We start from the raw sequence: 15,407 nt of genomic DNA on the forward strand, positions 1-15,407 counted from the left end.
TGAGCAAGTAACTCAACCTCTTAGTGCCTCAGTTTTCTCAACTGTAAAAAGGGGGATAATAGTGTGCACTGTTCTTTCTGCACTGTTCTTTTTTTTTTTTTTTTTTTTTTTTTTGAGACGGAGTCTCACTCTGTTGCCCAGGCTGGAGGGCAATAATGGCACGTGATCTTGGCTCACTGCAACCTCCGCCTCCCGGGTTCAAGTAATTCTCCTGCTTCAGCCTCCCGAGTAGCCGGGATTACAGGTGTGGTGTGCACTGTTCCTTATTTCTATGGACCTTTATTTCTATGGACCTATCTAAATTGAGCCTCCACCCTTCAAATAATGCGGCAGTCATTAATACTCCAGGCACATGATAGGATTTCACTTCGTGGCCCCCTTTGAAGTTAGGTATGGCCATGTAACAGTTCTAGCCAATAAATTGTGAGAAATAACATATATCATTTAAAGGTGGAATTTAATTCCCATTATGAGACTCTCCAGAGCTCTCTTTCCTCTGGCACACTGACCAACAATATTTTAGATGTTTGTTACTCCATCACCCCAGATGCCTGAGTGACCACAGTGAACAGAGTCTCCTGCCAGCCTGTGATTAACTTACAACATGAACAAGAAATAAAACTTTGATTTAAGCTGCTTTAAACTATAATTTACAGTTCTTGATTTTTTTTAATTTTTATTTATTTATTTATTTATTTATTTATTTATTTATTTATTTATTTTTTGAGATGGAGTCTTGCTCTGTCACCCAGGCTGGAGTGCAGTGGCGCTATCTCGGCTCACTGCAAGCCCTGCCTCCCGGGTTCACTCCATTCTCCTGCCTCAGCCTCCTAAGTAGTTGGGACAGGTGCCCACCACCACATTCTGCTAATTTTTTTGTATTTTTAGTAGACACGGGGTTTCAGTGTGTTAGCCAGGATGGTCTCGATCTCCTGACCTTGTGATCCACCCACCTCGGCCTCCCAAAGTGCTGGGATTACAGGCATGAGCCACCACGCCCGGCCAGTTCTTGATTATTTTAGAAGAGCCTAACCTATCCCCAAAGATACCAGTAGTAAATCAATAAATGCAGTTACCTGAAGAGGACTTGAAAAGTCCTTGAAAAACTTTGTTTTATGCATCACCTTATTAATTCACCCCACCAGCATTTACCAAGCAATGAGTATCAGCCAGGCACTTTGCTAGGCTCTGTGGGAGTAGACACAGGAGTGCAGTCCCTGCTGTCAGGACCCTTCTGTCGAGTACACAAGGCCTCATTCTTAGACACTCACTCTCTTCAACCATCCTCCCAACCAGTGCATGCATCTGGTAGAAATGGCTTTATCCGTTTTTAGCTGACAGGCTGTTCTTGGAAAATGGATGAAGGCTCGAAGTATAGGTTTAAGATACTAAAGCTGATCTGACAGACCCTTCATCCCCTCACCAACACATCATGACATCATGTTTATTTTTTTCTGCCTTCATACCTCTGCTTAATCTGGACTCTCTGCATCTTCAAATTCCATGTCTTCCATATTTCCTGTTGAATTCCTCCTCTTCTAAAAATCCTAGAATTCTACCCCTTATTGAATACATCCTGCCATCAGTAGCATAGCAGAGAAAGAGCAAACTTTGGAGCCAGACAGTCCTAGGCTTAAGTCCTAGCTTTGCCCCTCCCTAAATGAGAAGGCTAGAGACCATGCTTTGGTTGAATGCTTATTATATACTGGACACTCTAAGTCATATCATATAAATTTAATTATCACACTTCCCCTTCAATATATATATAATATTTTAGAGTAAGCCAAGCTGAGGTAAAATGAAGCATGGACTCACACACCCATATCAATTTTAACATTTCAGCTCTTTTATATAAATAATTTTTCAGTGTGGTATATCTTATTTGCTTGCTTGCTTTTTAAAAAAAAATTTACGTGGATCACGAGATCAGAAGATCAAGACCATCCTGGCTAACACGGCGAAACCCCATCTCTACTAAAAAAAAAATACAAAAAATTAGCCGGGCATGGTGACGGGCACCTGTAGTCTCAGCTACTCAGGAGGCTGAGGCAGGAGAATGGCATGAACCCGGGAGGCGGAGCTTGCAGTGAGCCGAGATCACGCTACTGCACTCCAGCCTGGGAGACAGAGCGAGACTCTGTCTCAAAAAAAAAAAAAAAAAAAAAAAAAAAAAAAAAAAAAAAAAAAAAAAAACTTTACAAAGGTTTGTATTTTTGTTCTAATCATTTCCTTTTTTTTTTTTTTTTTTTTTTTTTCTGAGACGGAGTCTTACTCTGTCACCCAGGCTGGAGTGCAGTGGCACCATCTCAGCTCAACTGCAACCTCCGCCTCCTGGGTTCAAGCAATTCTCCTGCCTCAGCCTGCCGAGTAGCTGGGGTTACAGGCACGCACCGCCACACCTGGCTAATTTTTGTATTTTTAGTAGAGCCGGGGTTTCACCATATTGGCCAGGCTGGTCTTGAGCTCCTGACCTTAGGTGATCTGCCCGCCTCAGCCTCCCAAAGTGCTGGGATTACAGGCGTGAGCCACTGCACCCGGCCTCATTTCCTATCTATAATATCTTTTATCCCCTCTGTTTGGGAAACAGGTAATGATTGTCTGTAGTTTTCCTCTTATGAACAACATAGACATTATTTAGTAACTTCCTCCTCCTCCCCTTCTTATCCTCCAGCAGGTGATGTGAAGCAAAGTTCTTTTGCTATATCTATAAGGCAACCAGCAGATTTATTCTGCTTTAAACATGCTCTCCCCATTCTCCTTCCTCTTTTTTTAGTTATACTGTAGATTCATTTTAAGGGCACATAACCATTACAAACTCTATTTTCTCCCTCATAAGCATTATTAAGTTCTACACGTGAACACATATTTCATGCTCACCACCTGCTATGTCAATGTCTTAACAGTCATTTGGGTTGTCTGAAGTAAGTTCTCTAGAAGATACCTCGGAAAGGTCTCATGGGAATATTTCCTGTGTTCTTCCACGTTGATAACATCTTGTCTGTGGCCAGTATGGCTAGATGTAAAATCCTTAGCTCATATTTTCTTTCTTTGGGTATCTATGTTACCACTGTCTTTCGACATAAAACAATGTCACCAACTGTGTCTCAGTGTTGATCTTCTGTGTTGATTTCCCCAGGTATGAGTGTGCCCATTTTATATGTACTCTTTTCTTCCAGAAAATTTTAATTATAGTTTTTTAAAAATGTATTTTTCTCCATTGCTTTTGTTTCTTCTTTGGACATCTATAATACATCTTTAGATCTTCTCTGCCTATCTTCCATATTGGTCACTTTTTTTTTTTTTTTTAAGATGGAGTCCTGCTCTGTAGCCCAGGCTGGAGTGCAATGGTGCAATCTCGGCTCACTGCAACCTCTGCCTCCCAAGTTCAAGTTATTCTCCTGCCTCAGCCTCCTGAGTAGCTAGGATTATAGGCGCCTACCACCATGCCTGGCTAATTTTTGTATTTTTAGTAGAGACGGGTTTTTGCCATGTTGGCCAGGGTGGTCTTGAACTCCTGACCTCAGGTGATCCACCTGCCTCAGCCACCCAAAGTGCTGGGATTATAGGCATGAGCCACTGCGCCCGACCCATACTGGTCACTTTTTCTTAAGTTCTTTGATTTCTCTTTATTCATTCTGGAATTTAATCTGTTTTCCTCCTTTTTCACTTTTTATTCCCTTAAAGCATTATCTGTTGTGTGCTTATTCATGCTAATATCCCTTCTATTATAATTCAGCCTTCATTTGTGAAATGAGTTTTCTCTTTTCTTTCCAATTCTTTTCTTAGTACTATTACCTAATTTCTGCCTTATAATTCTGATTAGTGATTTTCTTTCATATCCTGTACCGTTTCTTATTTTAGCTCATTTTAAAACATTACGTTATGGCTTTTATCTGGTTTTGTAAGCATGACTGTCTGGAATGCTTTCATTACCATTAGGGATGTTATTCTGCTCCTTGTTCTCATTTTTCATATAATAACTTCATTACAAGATTTGACTGCGATCCTTTCTGTTACTCTTTTTTATGTGAAATTAGTTTTCCTGCACATTTAGGAGGAAGAGGTGAGGCAGAATAGCTTTTCTAAATTCAAGGCTTTACAGCTTCCTTTTCTGTTTCCATGACATGTTCAAAAATACAGCTTCATCTTTCTGACATTGCTCTGTTCCCCTCCCTGACTCTCATCTGGACTTCTCTTTTCTTTGCCCCAAATATCCCTGGCCTGCTCTGCTTGCGTTTTGCTCCCTGCAGTTTCTTTTCTGGTGCCTGGTTACTCCAGCTTCTTCAGAACTTGCTGTGGATCCCTTGCATGCATGTGCTGCAAACTGGGTATTACGAAACTCCAGTTCCAGCTGCTGCTTTCCTATTAGCCCACTGCACTTTCCAGGGAGTACCTATTGGCTGTTTTGGGGTGCTCTTATTTTCCAATTTCGCAGACACCCTGTTGCTTTCCTGTGCTTCTTTCCATAAAAATGCTGATACCATGTCAGTCTTGGCGCTGCCAGAAGATTCCCTCTGCTTGAATTTTTGGGTTTGTGGGGATACCTTTTCACCTTTTGTCATAGATGCCGATTTGTTTTTGATTTTGCTATCCCAGATGCCCTGTTTCTATGAGAGAATTCAGGGAGCTTCAAAAAGTATGCTAGTGCCACTGCCATTTTTCCAAAATTCATTTCTCTCAATTCTTTGTATGATACCAACCAATTAAATCAAACTGATAATGGACAAACCACCATCAACTTTTGTAAAAGGAGGGGCTCCAAGATGTACTAGTTATCTGTCTAAAACCCATTCTCTCTTCCTTCCTTACTGACAGTATTCTGGTTCATTCAGGGTGACAGCGTGCCCAGCTAAAGAGTATTTCTCAGCCTCCCTTGCAGCTAGGGGTAACTGTGGGATACAGTTCTAACCAATAAGACATGACCCTTTTCTTTGGAGAAAGCTCATTACAAGGCAGGCTAAGTCCACTGGCCAACCCTCTTTTACCCTTTCCCTTCCTGTTGCCTGTCAAGAGCTGAGTTGAGCTGGAAAAAGCTGAGCTGCCAGGACTTGGAGTACAGTTAAGACAAGTGAAAATGAAGTAAGAGCAAGCCTTTCATCACTTACTGTGATGGTACAAGCAACAGGCTAACCAGGAGAAAGCGCTGGCTCCCCTAATGTTCCATTTCCCACCATGAACCAGCGCCAGGCAAGGGTCAAGTGGATCAGTGCAAATGTGGGGATGGTCTCACTGCCAACTGATCCCTAAACAAAAGGCTCCTGCCATTTCACAGACCTGGGGGCTGAGAAGAGGAAGAGGGGGAAGGGTTAGGAGTAGAAAAGTACTGAGCCTTGGAAGTGAAAAAAATATTTTCAAGTTCCCCGGTCCCCCATAGATAAATTGGTCTCTGCAGAGGCACCTGAAAAAGGCTATGGCTAGGAGGACTCCAAATGGAGGAGGCTGGGCATGAAACGCAGATATGCCTAAGAGTGTCCTTGACTGTAGTCCCTTCAGAGACACACGGCACTCACTGGGCACCCAGTCTGGTGTGGGCAGGCAGCTTTTCCCAAGAGGCCTGCTGGGTAAGGCCTTTGTCAGGCCTGAAAGATCAGGCACAGGCTTTTGGCCTGGAGCCACACTCCACACCACCTACCCTTTGCTGGAGGTAACACAGGCATCTTGGGAGTAGATGACAAATTCATGCTAAGGACTGCTGGGCAGAAGAAAAATAAAAAGAGATGGCATCATGGAGCAGCCATGCTAACCTCAGACTATCTCTAAATTTCTATTTACATAGGAAAGACAAAACGGCAAATTTATTTAAGCTACTGCTTCTCAGGGTTCTTTTATAGCTGAATGTAATTCATAAGAGCTGCATGGAGGTCCCAAGAGCAGTGGCTCCCAAATGGTGGTGCTGGTTAGTTCATGAAACTTTCACTGGTCTTGGCTAGGTGAGAAAAAATTAACAGTCAGTTTTTCATAGAGCTAAACTTATCAAGTTTTTAGTGCTAAGATTATGCCCTTCCAGATTATTTGATATTATAATGTCCTTTCTTCTATAAAGATAGTGGTGCTGACAATGCTGGTTATGTCTAAAATCCTTACTTAAAAATTAAATCCTGGCCACTTTATTATAGAATCTCTAAACATATTTTTGGAAAAATTTACCAGTGATACCGACTTAAAAGTACTTAGTAGCTTGTAGTACTAGCAACTTGAGAAGCTGAGGTGGGAGGATCCCTTGAGCCAGGGGTTTGAGGCTGCAGTGGACCATGATGGCTGCACTGCACTCCAGCCTGGGAGATAGAGCAAGACAAAAAAAAAAAAAATACTTGGAAGACTCAAGGGACTCAAAACAGCTGTCTTCAAATATCTGAAGGGAATAAGGCTCAGACTTGTTCTGTGAGGCCCAGAGGCACAGCAAAGACCACCCAGTGATGGCTGCAGAGGTACTTCTGACAGACAGGCCATTGAGGGAGGAAACGCTGCCTGGAGAAAGCCGGATGCCGGCAGCCACTGAGCAGTGATCACTGGACTGTAAGATCCAGGAGAACAAGGAGCTTGTCTGTTTTGTTCACTGTTCTAGCCTCAGTACCTACAATAGTACCCAGCACATTGTAGGTGCTCAGAATATATTCATTGGTTAATTAATGGAGGGATATTCAGCATCTGATGGGTTTGCCAAGGTGACGTTAAGCTCACTGTAGCCTGATTTGTGTGTCTTCCTTTACCTGCATGGTCAACCTTTTAAGTCCAAATGTGTCTTTGTAGCTATCTCAGAAATACACAGGGAATTCTGTCTGGAAGAGGATGATACGGTTTGGCTCTGTGTCCCCACTCAAATCTCGTCTTGAATTGTACTCCCATAATTTCCACATGGTGTAGTAGGGACCTGGTGGGAGATAATTTGAATCATGGGGGTGGTTTCCCCCATACTCTTCTCATGGTAGTGAATAAGATCTGATGGTTTTATCAGGGATTTCCGCTTTTGCATCCTCCTCATTATCTCTTGCCACCACCATGTAAGAAGTGCCTTTCACCTCCCGCCATGAGACCTCCACAGCCATGTGGAACTGTAAGTCCAATTAAATCTCTTTTTCTTCCCAGTATTGGGTATGTCTTTATCAGCAGCATGAAAACAGACTAATACAGAGGACAAGAGAAACAGTAGGGGATCAGCAATCCTGACCATCAGAAGCTCAGCCTCCCAGATCATATGCATTTTGAACAAAAAGAATGTTAAAGCTCTTTGTGGTGTCACTGGTTTCTCTCTTTAATGCACACTAGCCAGGAAGTCAAAGTGCCAGGTACTCCAAGTGCCCTAAGAGAATTTTCTGAAATTTGTCAAAATGGGATGTAAATGAATTTTTTTTTTTGGTTTTTTTTTTTTTAAGAAAAGGTCTCACTTTGTCACCTAGGCTGGAGTGGCTCACTGCAGCCTCAGCCTCTCGAGGATACTTAACATCACCTGGGCAAACCTCCCACCTTAGCCTCTCGAGTAGCTGGGACTACAGGCATGCGCAACCACACCCAGCTAATTTTTTGTAGTTCTTTTTTGTAGAGACTGGGTTTCACCACGTTGCCCAGGCTGGTCTCAACTCTTGGGCTCAAGCAATCCACCCACCTTAGCCTCCCAAAGTGTTGGGATTACAGGTGTGAGCCACAACTTCTCGCCGAATGTGTTCTTTAAAACTGATATTACATTCTTATAGGAAGAAACATTCAGATGTCCCATTTTAACCCACACATCATAACACCGAACACATTCAATCAGCTTCCCAGCAGCCTCCAGTACAGACAAACCATCAAGGAAAAACTTGAGGTCAAAGTCACAAAATGCAGACAGACATCATGTGAGGTATTTATTTTACAGCCATTCGGTTCAGCTGTCCAGTATCAGGTTACCAAAGACAAATTTTCAAGCTCCCGGTTAATCCCCACCAAAGTTTCTACTGTTCGGCTACTTCAGGATGGCTAACATCTGGAGAGAAGAGGATCCCCCAGGTAGTCTGTACATAATTCAGAGAGAGGACATCAGAATTTTGCATGGTTCTGTTCCGGGTATTAAGGTACCACAGTGAAGCATGTCATTTGACTGTGGTGGCAAAGGGACGGCACTGAGCATGCCTAACCTATTCCCCGGCATTTCAGTCCAATCAGCGCGTGCTCGCAATGATCATCCATGGGTGAAAAAGAAGAGCTGAAAGACACATGTGCTGAGCAACATTTAATTTCTGCTTGTTAAACGGGTGATTAGGCGCCAGGGTGGCACCATCCAGACACTGGGAGTTTGTGCCACTCCATCAGTTCTGCTGGCTCTGCTCATCTGCTTTCCTGCAGTGGATGCCACTTCCCAAAGAACCATGCTCCAAAAAACAAAAGAGAACTGAAAAACAAAACGGGAAACTTTCAAGACAAAGCACCTCCCCCCACAACAGGAAACAGCTACATTGTAGAAAACGATATTCATGTATGTTTAGAGATATAACTCCCCTGGCCGGGCGTGGTGGCTCATGCCTGTAATCCCAGCACTCTGGGAGGCCGAGGCGGGCGGATCACGAGGTCAGGAGATCGAGACCATCCTGGCTAACACGGTGAAACCCCGTCTCTACTAAAAATACAAAAAATTAGCCGGGCGTGTTGGCGGGCGCCTGTAGTCCCAGCTACTCAGGAGGCTGAGGCAGGAGAATGGCGTGAACCCGGGAGGCGGAGCTTGCAGTGAGCCGAGATCGCGCCACTGCACTCCAGCCTGGGGCACGGAGAAAGACTCCGTCTCAAAAAAAAAAAAAAAAAAAAAGATATAACTCCCAACACCAGAGCAGTCTGCTGCCACCAATTCCCCAAATCTTGAGCCTTGAGTCTGATTTTGATGCTCAAAGTAGAGCTTAGTGTTGGAAGAAAGATGATGCTTTAAAAAGTTTTCTTCTATTTCCTTGGAAACCCAGTGACGCTTTCCAAGCCAGATCCCAAAGCTACCTTCGCCCATCCTTCTCTCTTTCTCTTCTCCATGACAGCACTGTGTTAAGCACTAGAGGAGAAAAGATAAGAGTGGATATGGAGGGACTTAAAGATCTGGGACCTGGAAAACCATGGTAGTTGAAATGTAAGGTTATACAGGAGATAATGGCAGGATATGAGGCAGGACAAATAAATCAGGGATAGATTGTGGCAATGCAGGGGGTTTCAATTTTGTTCTTTGGGCAATAGGGGGCCAAAAAAAAAGTTTCTAAGTAGGGAAGTGACATAGTCAAAGGCGTGGTCAGAATTATAAATTTTCAAAGACCCCTGTGGCTATAGGATGAATTGGAAGGAGAAAAAGAAAAGAAGTGGAGAAAGCCATGTTACTGCTACAGTTCAAATATGAAATGATCGGTCCTGAACGCTGGCCATGGTAACGAAAGGACAGAGACGAAAAATACTTCAGAGATAGAAAAGACAAGTCTTGCTGACTAATACTATGTGGAAGGTGAGTGGGAGGAATCTACAATCTACCTTGATGCTGAGGTTTCTATCTTGGGTGACAGGATGGATTTCTTAATTAATCCAACAAATATTGAGGACCCATGTGCCAGGTACTGGGTACAGTGATGAACAGGACAGACATGGTCCCAACTGTCAAGGAACCAGTCTACCAAGAGAAGCAACAGGGCAAACAAATACAGAAAATATTATTTATTTAATTATAATCTTAACTTGCCAGGCGAGGGTGTAATAAAGAATCTAACCTACTCTGCAGTCAGGGACAATATAAATGATGGTGCCATTCCCTGAGACAGGAAAATATGAGGAGGATCTGGTTGTAGTGGGGGATGAGTATAGCTTAAAATGTAATGAATTTCAGGCAACTGTTGGTATAACCTACCTGGGGATTTTCAAGAGAGGGAAACTTGGAAAGAGGGGCTGGAGATAGAGTTAAATCCAGGGGAGACTAAGGAATATGGTGGAGAATAAGTTCCTAATGCATAGCCTTCCACTTGGGAGAATGAGCTAGGCCTTCCTGGAGACATCAACAGGGCAATACCACATTGAGATGTCAGCGTTTGATGATACCACAAAGGTGAGGCTAAGGCAAGGGCTAACTGCCCAAGTCTACTGACTCAAGAAAAGAGAAACATTGCCAAGAAAATATCTGTGAAAAGTGGCTGGAGAAGGCCAGATGCTGCAATTTGCTGGCATGAAACAACCTAAAGCTCTGATCAGCCTTTTAGTAACCATGAACTTGGGTTCTGAAACGCTAAATAAAGGTAGGGACAAACGGGCCCACAGAGCAAGCACTCAAGATTTTATATTCATAAATATATACTCTGTTTTTCTCTCCTCTTTCTAGCTGTCTGTTCCAAATTAATGTCAAGACTAGGGAAGAATATGAAGACTAGAAAATTCCCTTCTCAGGCAGGCATGGTGACTCATGCCTGTAATCCCAGCACTTTGGGAGGCTGAGGTGGGCAGATCACTTGAGGCCAGGAGTTAGAGGCCAGCCTGGCCAACATGGCAAAACCCCATCTCTACCAAAAATACAGAAAAATTAGCCAGGCATGATGATGCATTCCTGTAATCCCAGCTACTCGGGAGGCTGAGGCATGAGAATCACTTGAACCCAGGAGATGGAGGTTGCAATGAGCCGAGATTGCACCACTGTCCTCCAGCTTGGGCAACAGAGTGAGACTCTATCTGAAAAAAAAGGAAAAAAAAATTCCTTGCTCTTTCCCATCTTGCAAGATGGCGGGTGAAAAAGTTGAGAAGCCAGATACTAAAGAGAAGAAACCCGAAGCCAAGAAGGCTGATGCTGGTGGCAAGGTGAAAAAGGGTAACCTCAAGGCTAAAAAGCCCAAGAAGGGGAAGCCCCATTGCAGCCGCAACCCTGTCCTTGTCAGAGGAATTGGCAGGTATTCCCGATCTGCCATGTATTCCAGAAAGGCCATGTGCAAGAGGAAGTACTCAGCCGCTAAATCCAAGGTTGAAAAGAAAAAGGAGAAGGTTCATGCAACTGTTACAAAACCAGTTGGTGGTGACAAGAACGGTGGTACCCGGGTGGTTAAACTTCGCAAAATGCCTAGATATTATCCTACTGAAGATGTGCCTCAAAAGCTGTTGAGCCACGGCAACAAACCCTTCAGTCAGCACGTGAGAAAACTGCGAGCCAGAACCAGCCCCAGGACCATTCTCATCATCCTCACTGGACGCCACAGGGGCAAGAGGGTGGTTTTCCTGAAGCAGCTGGCTAGTGGCTTGTTACTTGTAACTGGACCTCTGGTCCTCAATCAAGTTCCTCTACAAAGAACACACCAGAAATTTGTCATTGCCGCCTCAACCAAAATCGGTATCAGCAATGTAAAAATCCCAAAACATCTTACTGATGCTTACTTCAAGAAGAAGAAGCTGCGGAAGCCCAGACGCCAGGAAGGTGAGATCTTCGACACAGAAAAAGAGAAATACAAGATTACGGAGCAGCGCAAGATTGATCAGAAAGCTGTGGACTCACAAATTTTACCAAAAATCAAAGCTATTCCTCAGCTCCAGGGCTACCTGCGATCTGTGTTTGCCCTGACAAATGGAACTTATCCTCACAAATTGGTGTTCTAAATATCTTAAGAACCTAATTAAATAGCTGACTACAAAAAAAAAAAAAAATTCCTTCTCTTCTGCCAACTTTTAATGGGTGGCCAGAAGCGAAGAGGTTGGGAACTCTTGGCACTTAGGCCAGAGGGAGAAAAGTAAGATGCTGTTGTCCTTTGTGCCAAAGTTGGTTCCCAATGTCACCATCAGCCAGCACTTCCTTACCTCTTGAGGACTGCCTCTACCACCTCTTGGCCTAAGACCTGACTCTTGACCACTTTTGGCCCATCTTGGGTGGCTGCACTATCGCATGGGCATCCTCTGTCCCTTTCCTTGCCTCAGCCCTGCAGCCAAACCTTCCAATGTCACCACTGTCTGATCTGGGATGTTCCAATCAGAAGTTCCCATAATCATGATTCTCTCTTTAATGTAAAAGGGCCTTCTCGTCTGTGTGGCACATGAGATGTAAAACTGGAGTATAGAATCTGGGAGGGTAAGGGCTGATCTCCGTTGTTCACCAGCACAGAGTAGAACTTCCATGAATGAACAAGTAAAGATTTCCCAAGTAACCTGCCACATAAATCCAGGAAAGTTTTGATGCTATGTGACTGGCCTAACAACTTGTTCAAATGAAGCTTTCTCCAAGTATCTGCTGGGTGCTAGGGAGCTATATTGGTAAATAAAGCTCTGCCTTCAAGGAACTCTCAGTCTATGAAGTTACAGTGAATAAGCAAACTGCCATAATAGAAGAACATACGAGACCTGGAGAAGAGCACAGAAAAGAAAATAAGTAATACTACCTGGAGAAGTCAAGAAAAACTTCAGAAGGAGAGGGTATCTCAAGTGAGTCCTGAAAAATAAACGGGAAATTGCCAAGTAGACAAGGCTTGTGAAATGAACACTCTTGACAACGTGAGCGAGTGAAAGGATAACTGCATACAAACTCTGTGTATCCAGTCAGGAGGATTTAATGACAAAGGACTCTCCAGAAGCCCTCTCTGCATCATTAATTAAAGCCCTGATCACACTGTGATATGATTATCTGCTGATGGCCCTCCTCTGGACAGCCCCACCCGTCACTGCCCCTGGAAAGCTCGCCCCAATCTGGATGCGGTCTCAAGCCCTCAAGCCAAAGCAGGGCTTCCCAGGTACAGTTTCCAGGCTCTACCAGGGTCTTGGCTCAGAGAAGACATAGCACTGCCCTCAGGTGAAAAGTTAATGAAGAAGGAAGGATGGAGGCCAGATATTCTTCATATTATTTCAATAACTTATGTAGGGGTAGCATGCTGATTCCAAGTACAGTCCCACACTGCATAATGATGTTTCAGTTGACAACAGACCACGTATACAACGGTGGTCCCATGAGATCACACCATACTTTTACTGTACCTTTTCTATGTTTAGGTACACAAATACTTACGATTGTGTTACATCTGCCTGCTGTATCCAGTATAGTAACATGCCACACAGGTTTGTAGCCTAGGAGCAATAGGCTATCCCACATAAGTGTGTTGTAAGCTATACCATCTAGGTTTGTTTAAGTATATTCTACGACATTTGCACAATGATGAAACTGCCTAATGACGCATGTCTCAGAATGTATCCCATCATTAAGCAATGCATGACTGTAACTGGAAGCTCCCTTATGATCCTGAGGTTCCAGGGAGAGAAGGGGTTCTCCCTGGAATGTGTTCTAAGCTAAGCCTTCCAGTGCTCTTCTGGGAATGTGCTCTAGGCTAAGTTTTCCAATATACAGATTTACATGGGGAAGGTAGGTTACTGGTGAGATTAGAAGCCTCTATTTTTCAGTGAAAGTCGGGAGTCCAGAGATGACAGTAGAAGGCACAGCCAGCTGGTAAATCAGCAGCATTCAGGGCTCTGGACAGCCTCTCTATCAGCAAAGCAATTGACGCTTCCGCCAGGGAGGCTGCAAAGAAGCTGTTCATCGCTACCTCATTTGGAGACTTCACACCCAAATGGAGGCACTAACAGCCAAGTTTACAGATCTGAGCAAAGCGCAGAGGCGTCAAATCTGTGTACACCAGTCTGCTAAGTCTTCAAGGGCCCTGAGGGGCAGGCTCTTCTCAGATGCTGCTCTGACTCTCTGAAGGCCTTTACAACCAAAATGAAATGAAGTAACTTAAGTCCTAGCTCAGGGGCAGGTTGAGAGAGACCCTCAATATGGCGATGGCAGGTACTTTGGGCCAAAAGAGAGACCCAGGAAACGGTTGCCACTGTGTTCTCTACCTCTGTCCCTCTCCAGCTGGGCTCGAATTGTCTCGTTCTCAGTGATGTGAGTCCACATCGTGTTATCATGTTCCCCTGTACAGCCTAGGTCTTCATCTTCCCAAAAGCCATGGGAAGCAGATTACTTTTTCCAGAACAGCTAACTGACTGTGCTCAACCTTCATGACCCAGTTCAAACAAGAGCCCCTCTCTGAAGCTTCCCTCCAGGCCAACTCCAACTGAGTCCCTCCCTTCTTGGCCCGGTAATGCTAAACTGACAACTTGGCTGTGGCATTTAAAGCTTTAATAGTTCTTATATGGATTGACAACAGTATATGCAAATACTTCAAATATACACGTATCACTAGTTTGTGCTTGTGACTGAGAATCTAAAATGGCCTCCAGTGATCCCTGCCTGTCTCCAGGCATTCATGCCCTTGTGAAATTCCCTCCCCTAGAAGGTAGGCAAGAACTGTGACTTGCTTCTAGTCAATAGAAGATGGCAAAGATGATGACCATCTCTCCTATGTTTACATTATATAGGACAGCAACTTCCATCTCACTATTAGAGTCGATTGCCTCTCTCTCCCTTTATGGCTTTGATGAAGTGAGTGATCACACAGAGGGGCCCACGTGGCAAGGAACTGAAGGTGGTCTCCAAATGACCATCAGCAAGAAGGCCCTCATTCTACGAAGCCACAGGAATTGAATCCTGCCAACAACCTTGTGAGTTGGGAAGCAGATCTTTTCCCAGTCTAGATTTCAGGTGAGACACCAGCCCTGGCCAATGTTTTGACTGCAGCTTTGAGAGAGAATCTGAAGTAGAGGAGCAAGCTAAGCTATCCCCAGAGTCCTGCCCCACAGAAACTGTGAGAATGTGTATTGTGGTAATGCCACTGGGCAGCAATAGATAATTAATACAGCACGCAAACTCTCAGCTGATAAGACATGCAATCAAAGGAGTGTGGAGACTGCTACTAAACACCTCTAGACCCACAGAGGAAGGCTCCATCAAACAGCCAAAGGCTAGCAGTGAGAACCTGCACGTTTTAGTGGTAAAAAGAACATTTGTCTAAAAAATGGGAAAGTGAAAAACCTCAAACATTGGCTTCCCAAGACTTAGATATGAGTCCCAGCTCTGCTTCTAAGAGGTAGGTGATCTTAGTCAACCCAGATTTACTAAGCCCAGTCTTCTCATCTATACATACAATGTGGCCAATAGGGCGGGTAAGAGTGGCCAATGAGAGAATAAACTAGGAAATGTTTTGTCAGGCTGGGCGCGGTGGCTCACACCTGTAATTCCAGCACTTTGGGAGGCCGAGGTGGGCGGATCACAAGGTCAGGAGTTTGAGACCAGCCTGGCCAACATAGTGAAACCCTGTCTCTACTAAAAATACAAAACATTAGCCAGGCATGGTGACGGGTGCCTGTAATCCCAACTACTTGGGAGGCTGAGGCAGGAGAATCTCTTGAACCCGGGAGGCAGAGGTTGCAGAGGGCCAAGATTGCGCCACTGCACTCCAGCCTGGGCGACAGAGCGAGACTCCATCTCAAAATAAATAAATAAATAAATAAAGTGTTTTGTCAAATGGAATGTGATAGACACATGTTAGTTTGCCCCAGAACTCTGGGGTGGCCTTGGGTAA

The 15,407-nt window shown here is 44.2% G+C and overlaps 2 protein-coding genes across 7 annotated transcripts in view; one reads left to right on the forward strand and one right to left on the reverse strand.

The window, feature by feature from the left end:
• Positions 1-5,775: 5,775 nt before the first annotated feature.
• YIPF1 (Yip1 domain family member 1) overlaps positions 5,776-15,407 on the reverse strand; it is a 40,741-nt gene continuing 31,109 nt past the window's right edge. For 3 of the 6 annotated variants that reach the window (XM_055233527.2, XM_063613184.1, XM_063613183.1), the window contains one exon: positions 7,817-8,365. The gene's annotated coding sequence lies outside the window, so the exon portion shown is untranslated. Of the gene's footprint in view, positions 5,927-7,816; positions 8,366-11,715; positions 12,386-15,407 lie in introns of those variants that run through there. The other 3 variants (XM_063613185.1, XM_063613186.1, XM_055233526.2) reach the window with 2 other exon arrangements.
• Positions 10,659-11,624, forward strand: LOC129458040 (large ribosomal subunit protein eL6-like). The gene has a single exon (XM_055233529.2). The coding sequence runs from the start codon at positions 10,699-10,701 to the stop codon at positions 11,560-11,562; it is 864 nt and encodes a 287-aa protein (XP_055089504.1). The 5' UTR covers positions 10,659-10,698; the 3' UTR covers positions 11,563-11,624.

This window comes from Symphalangus syndactylus, chromosome 19, assembly GCF_028878055.3.
Source record: "Symphalangus syndactylus isolate Jambi chromosome 19, NHGRI_mSymSyn1-v2.1_pri, whole genome shotgun sequence".
Classification (NCBI taxonomy): domain Eukaryota; kingdom Metazoa; phylum Chordata; class Mammalia; order Primates; family Hylobatidae; genus Symphalangus; species Symphalangus syndactylus.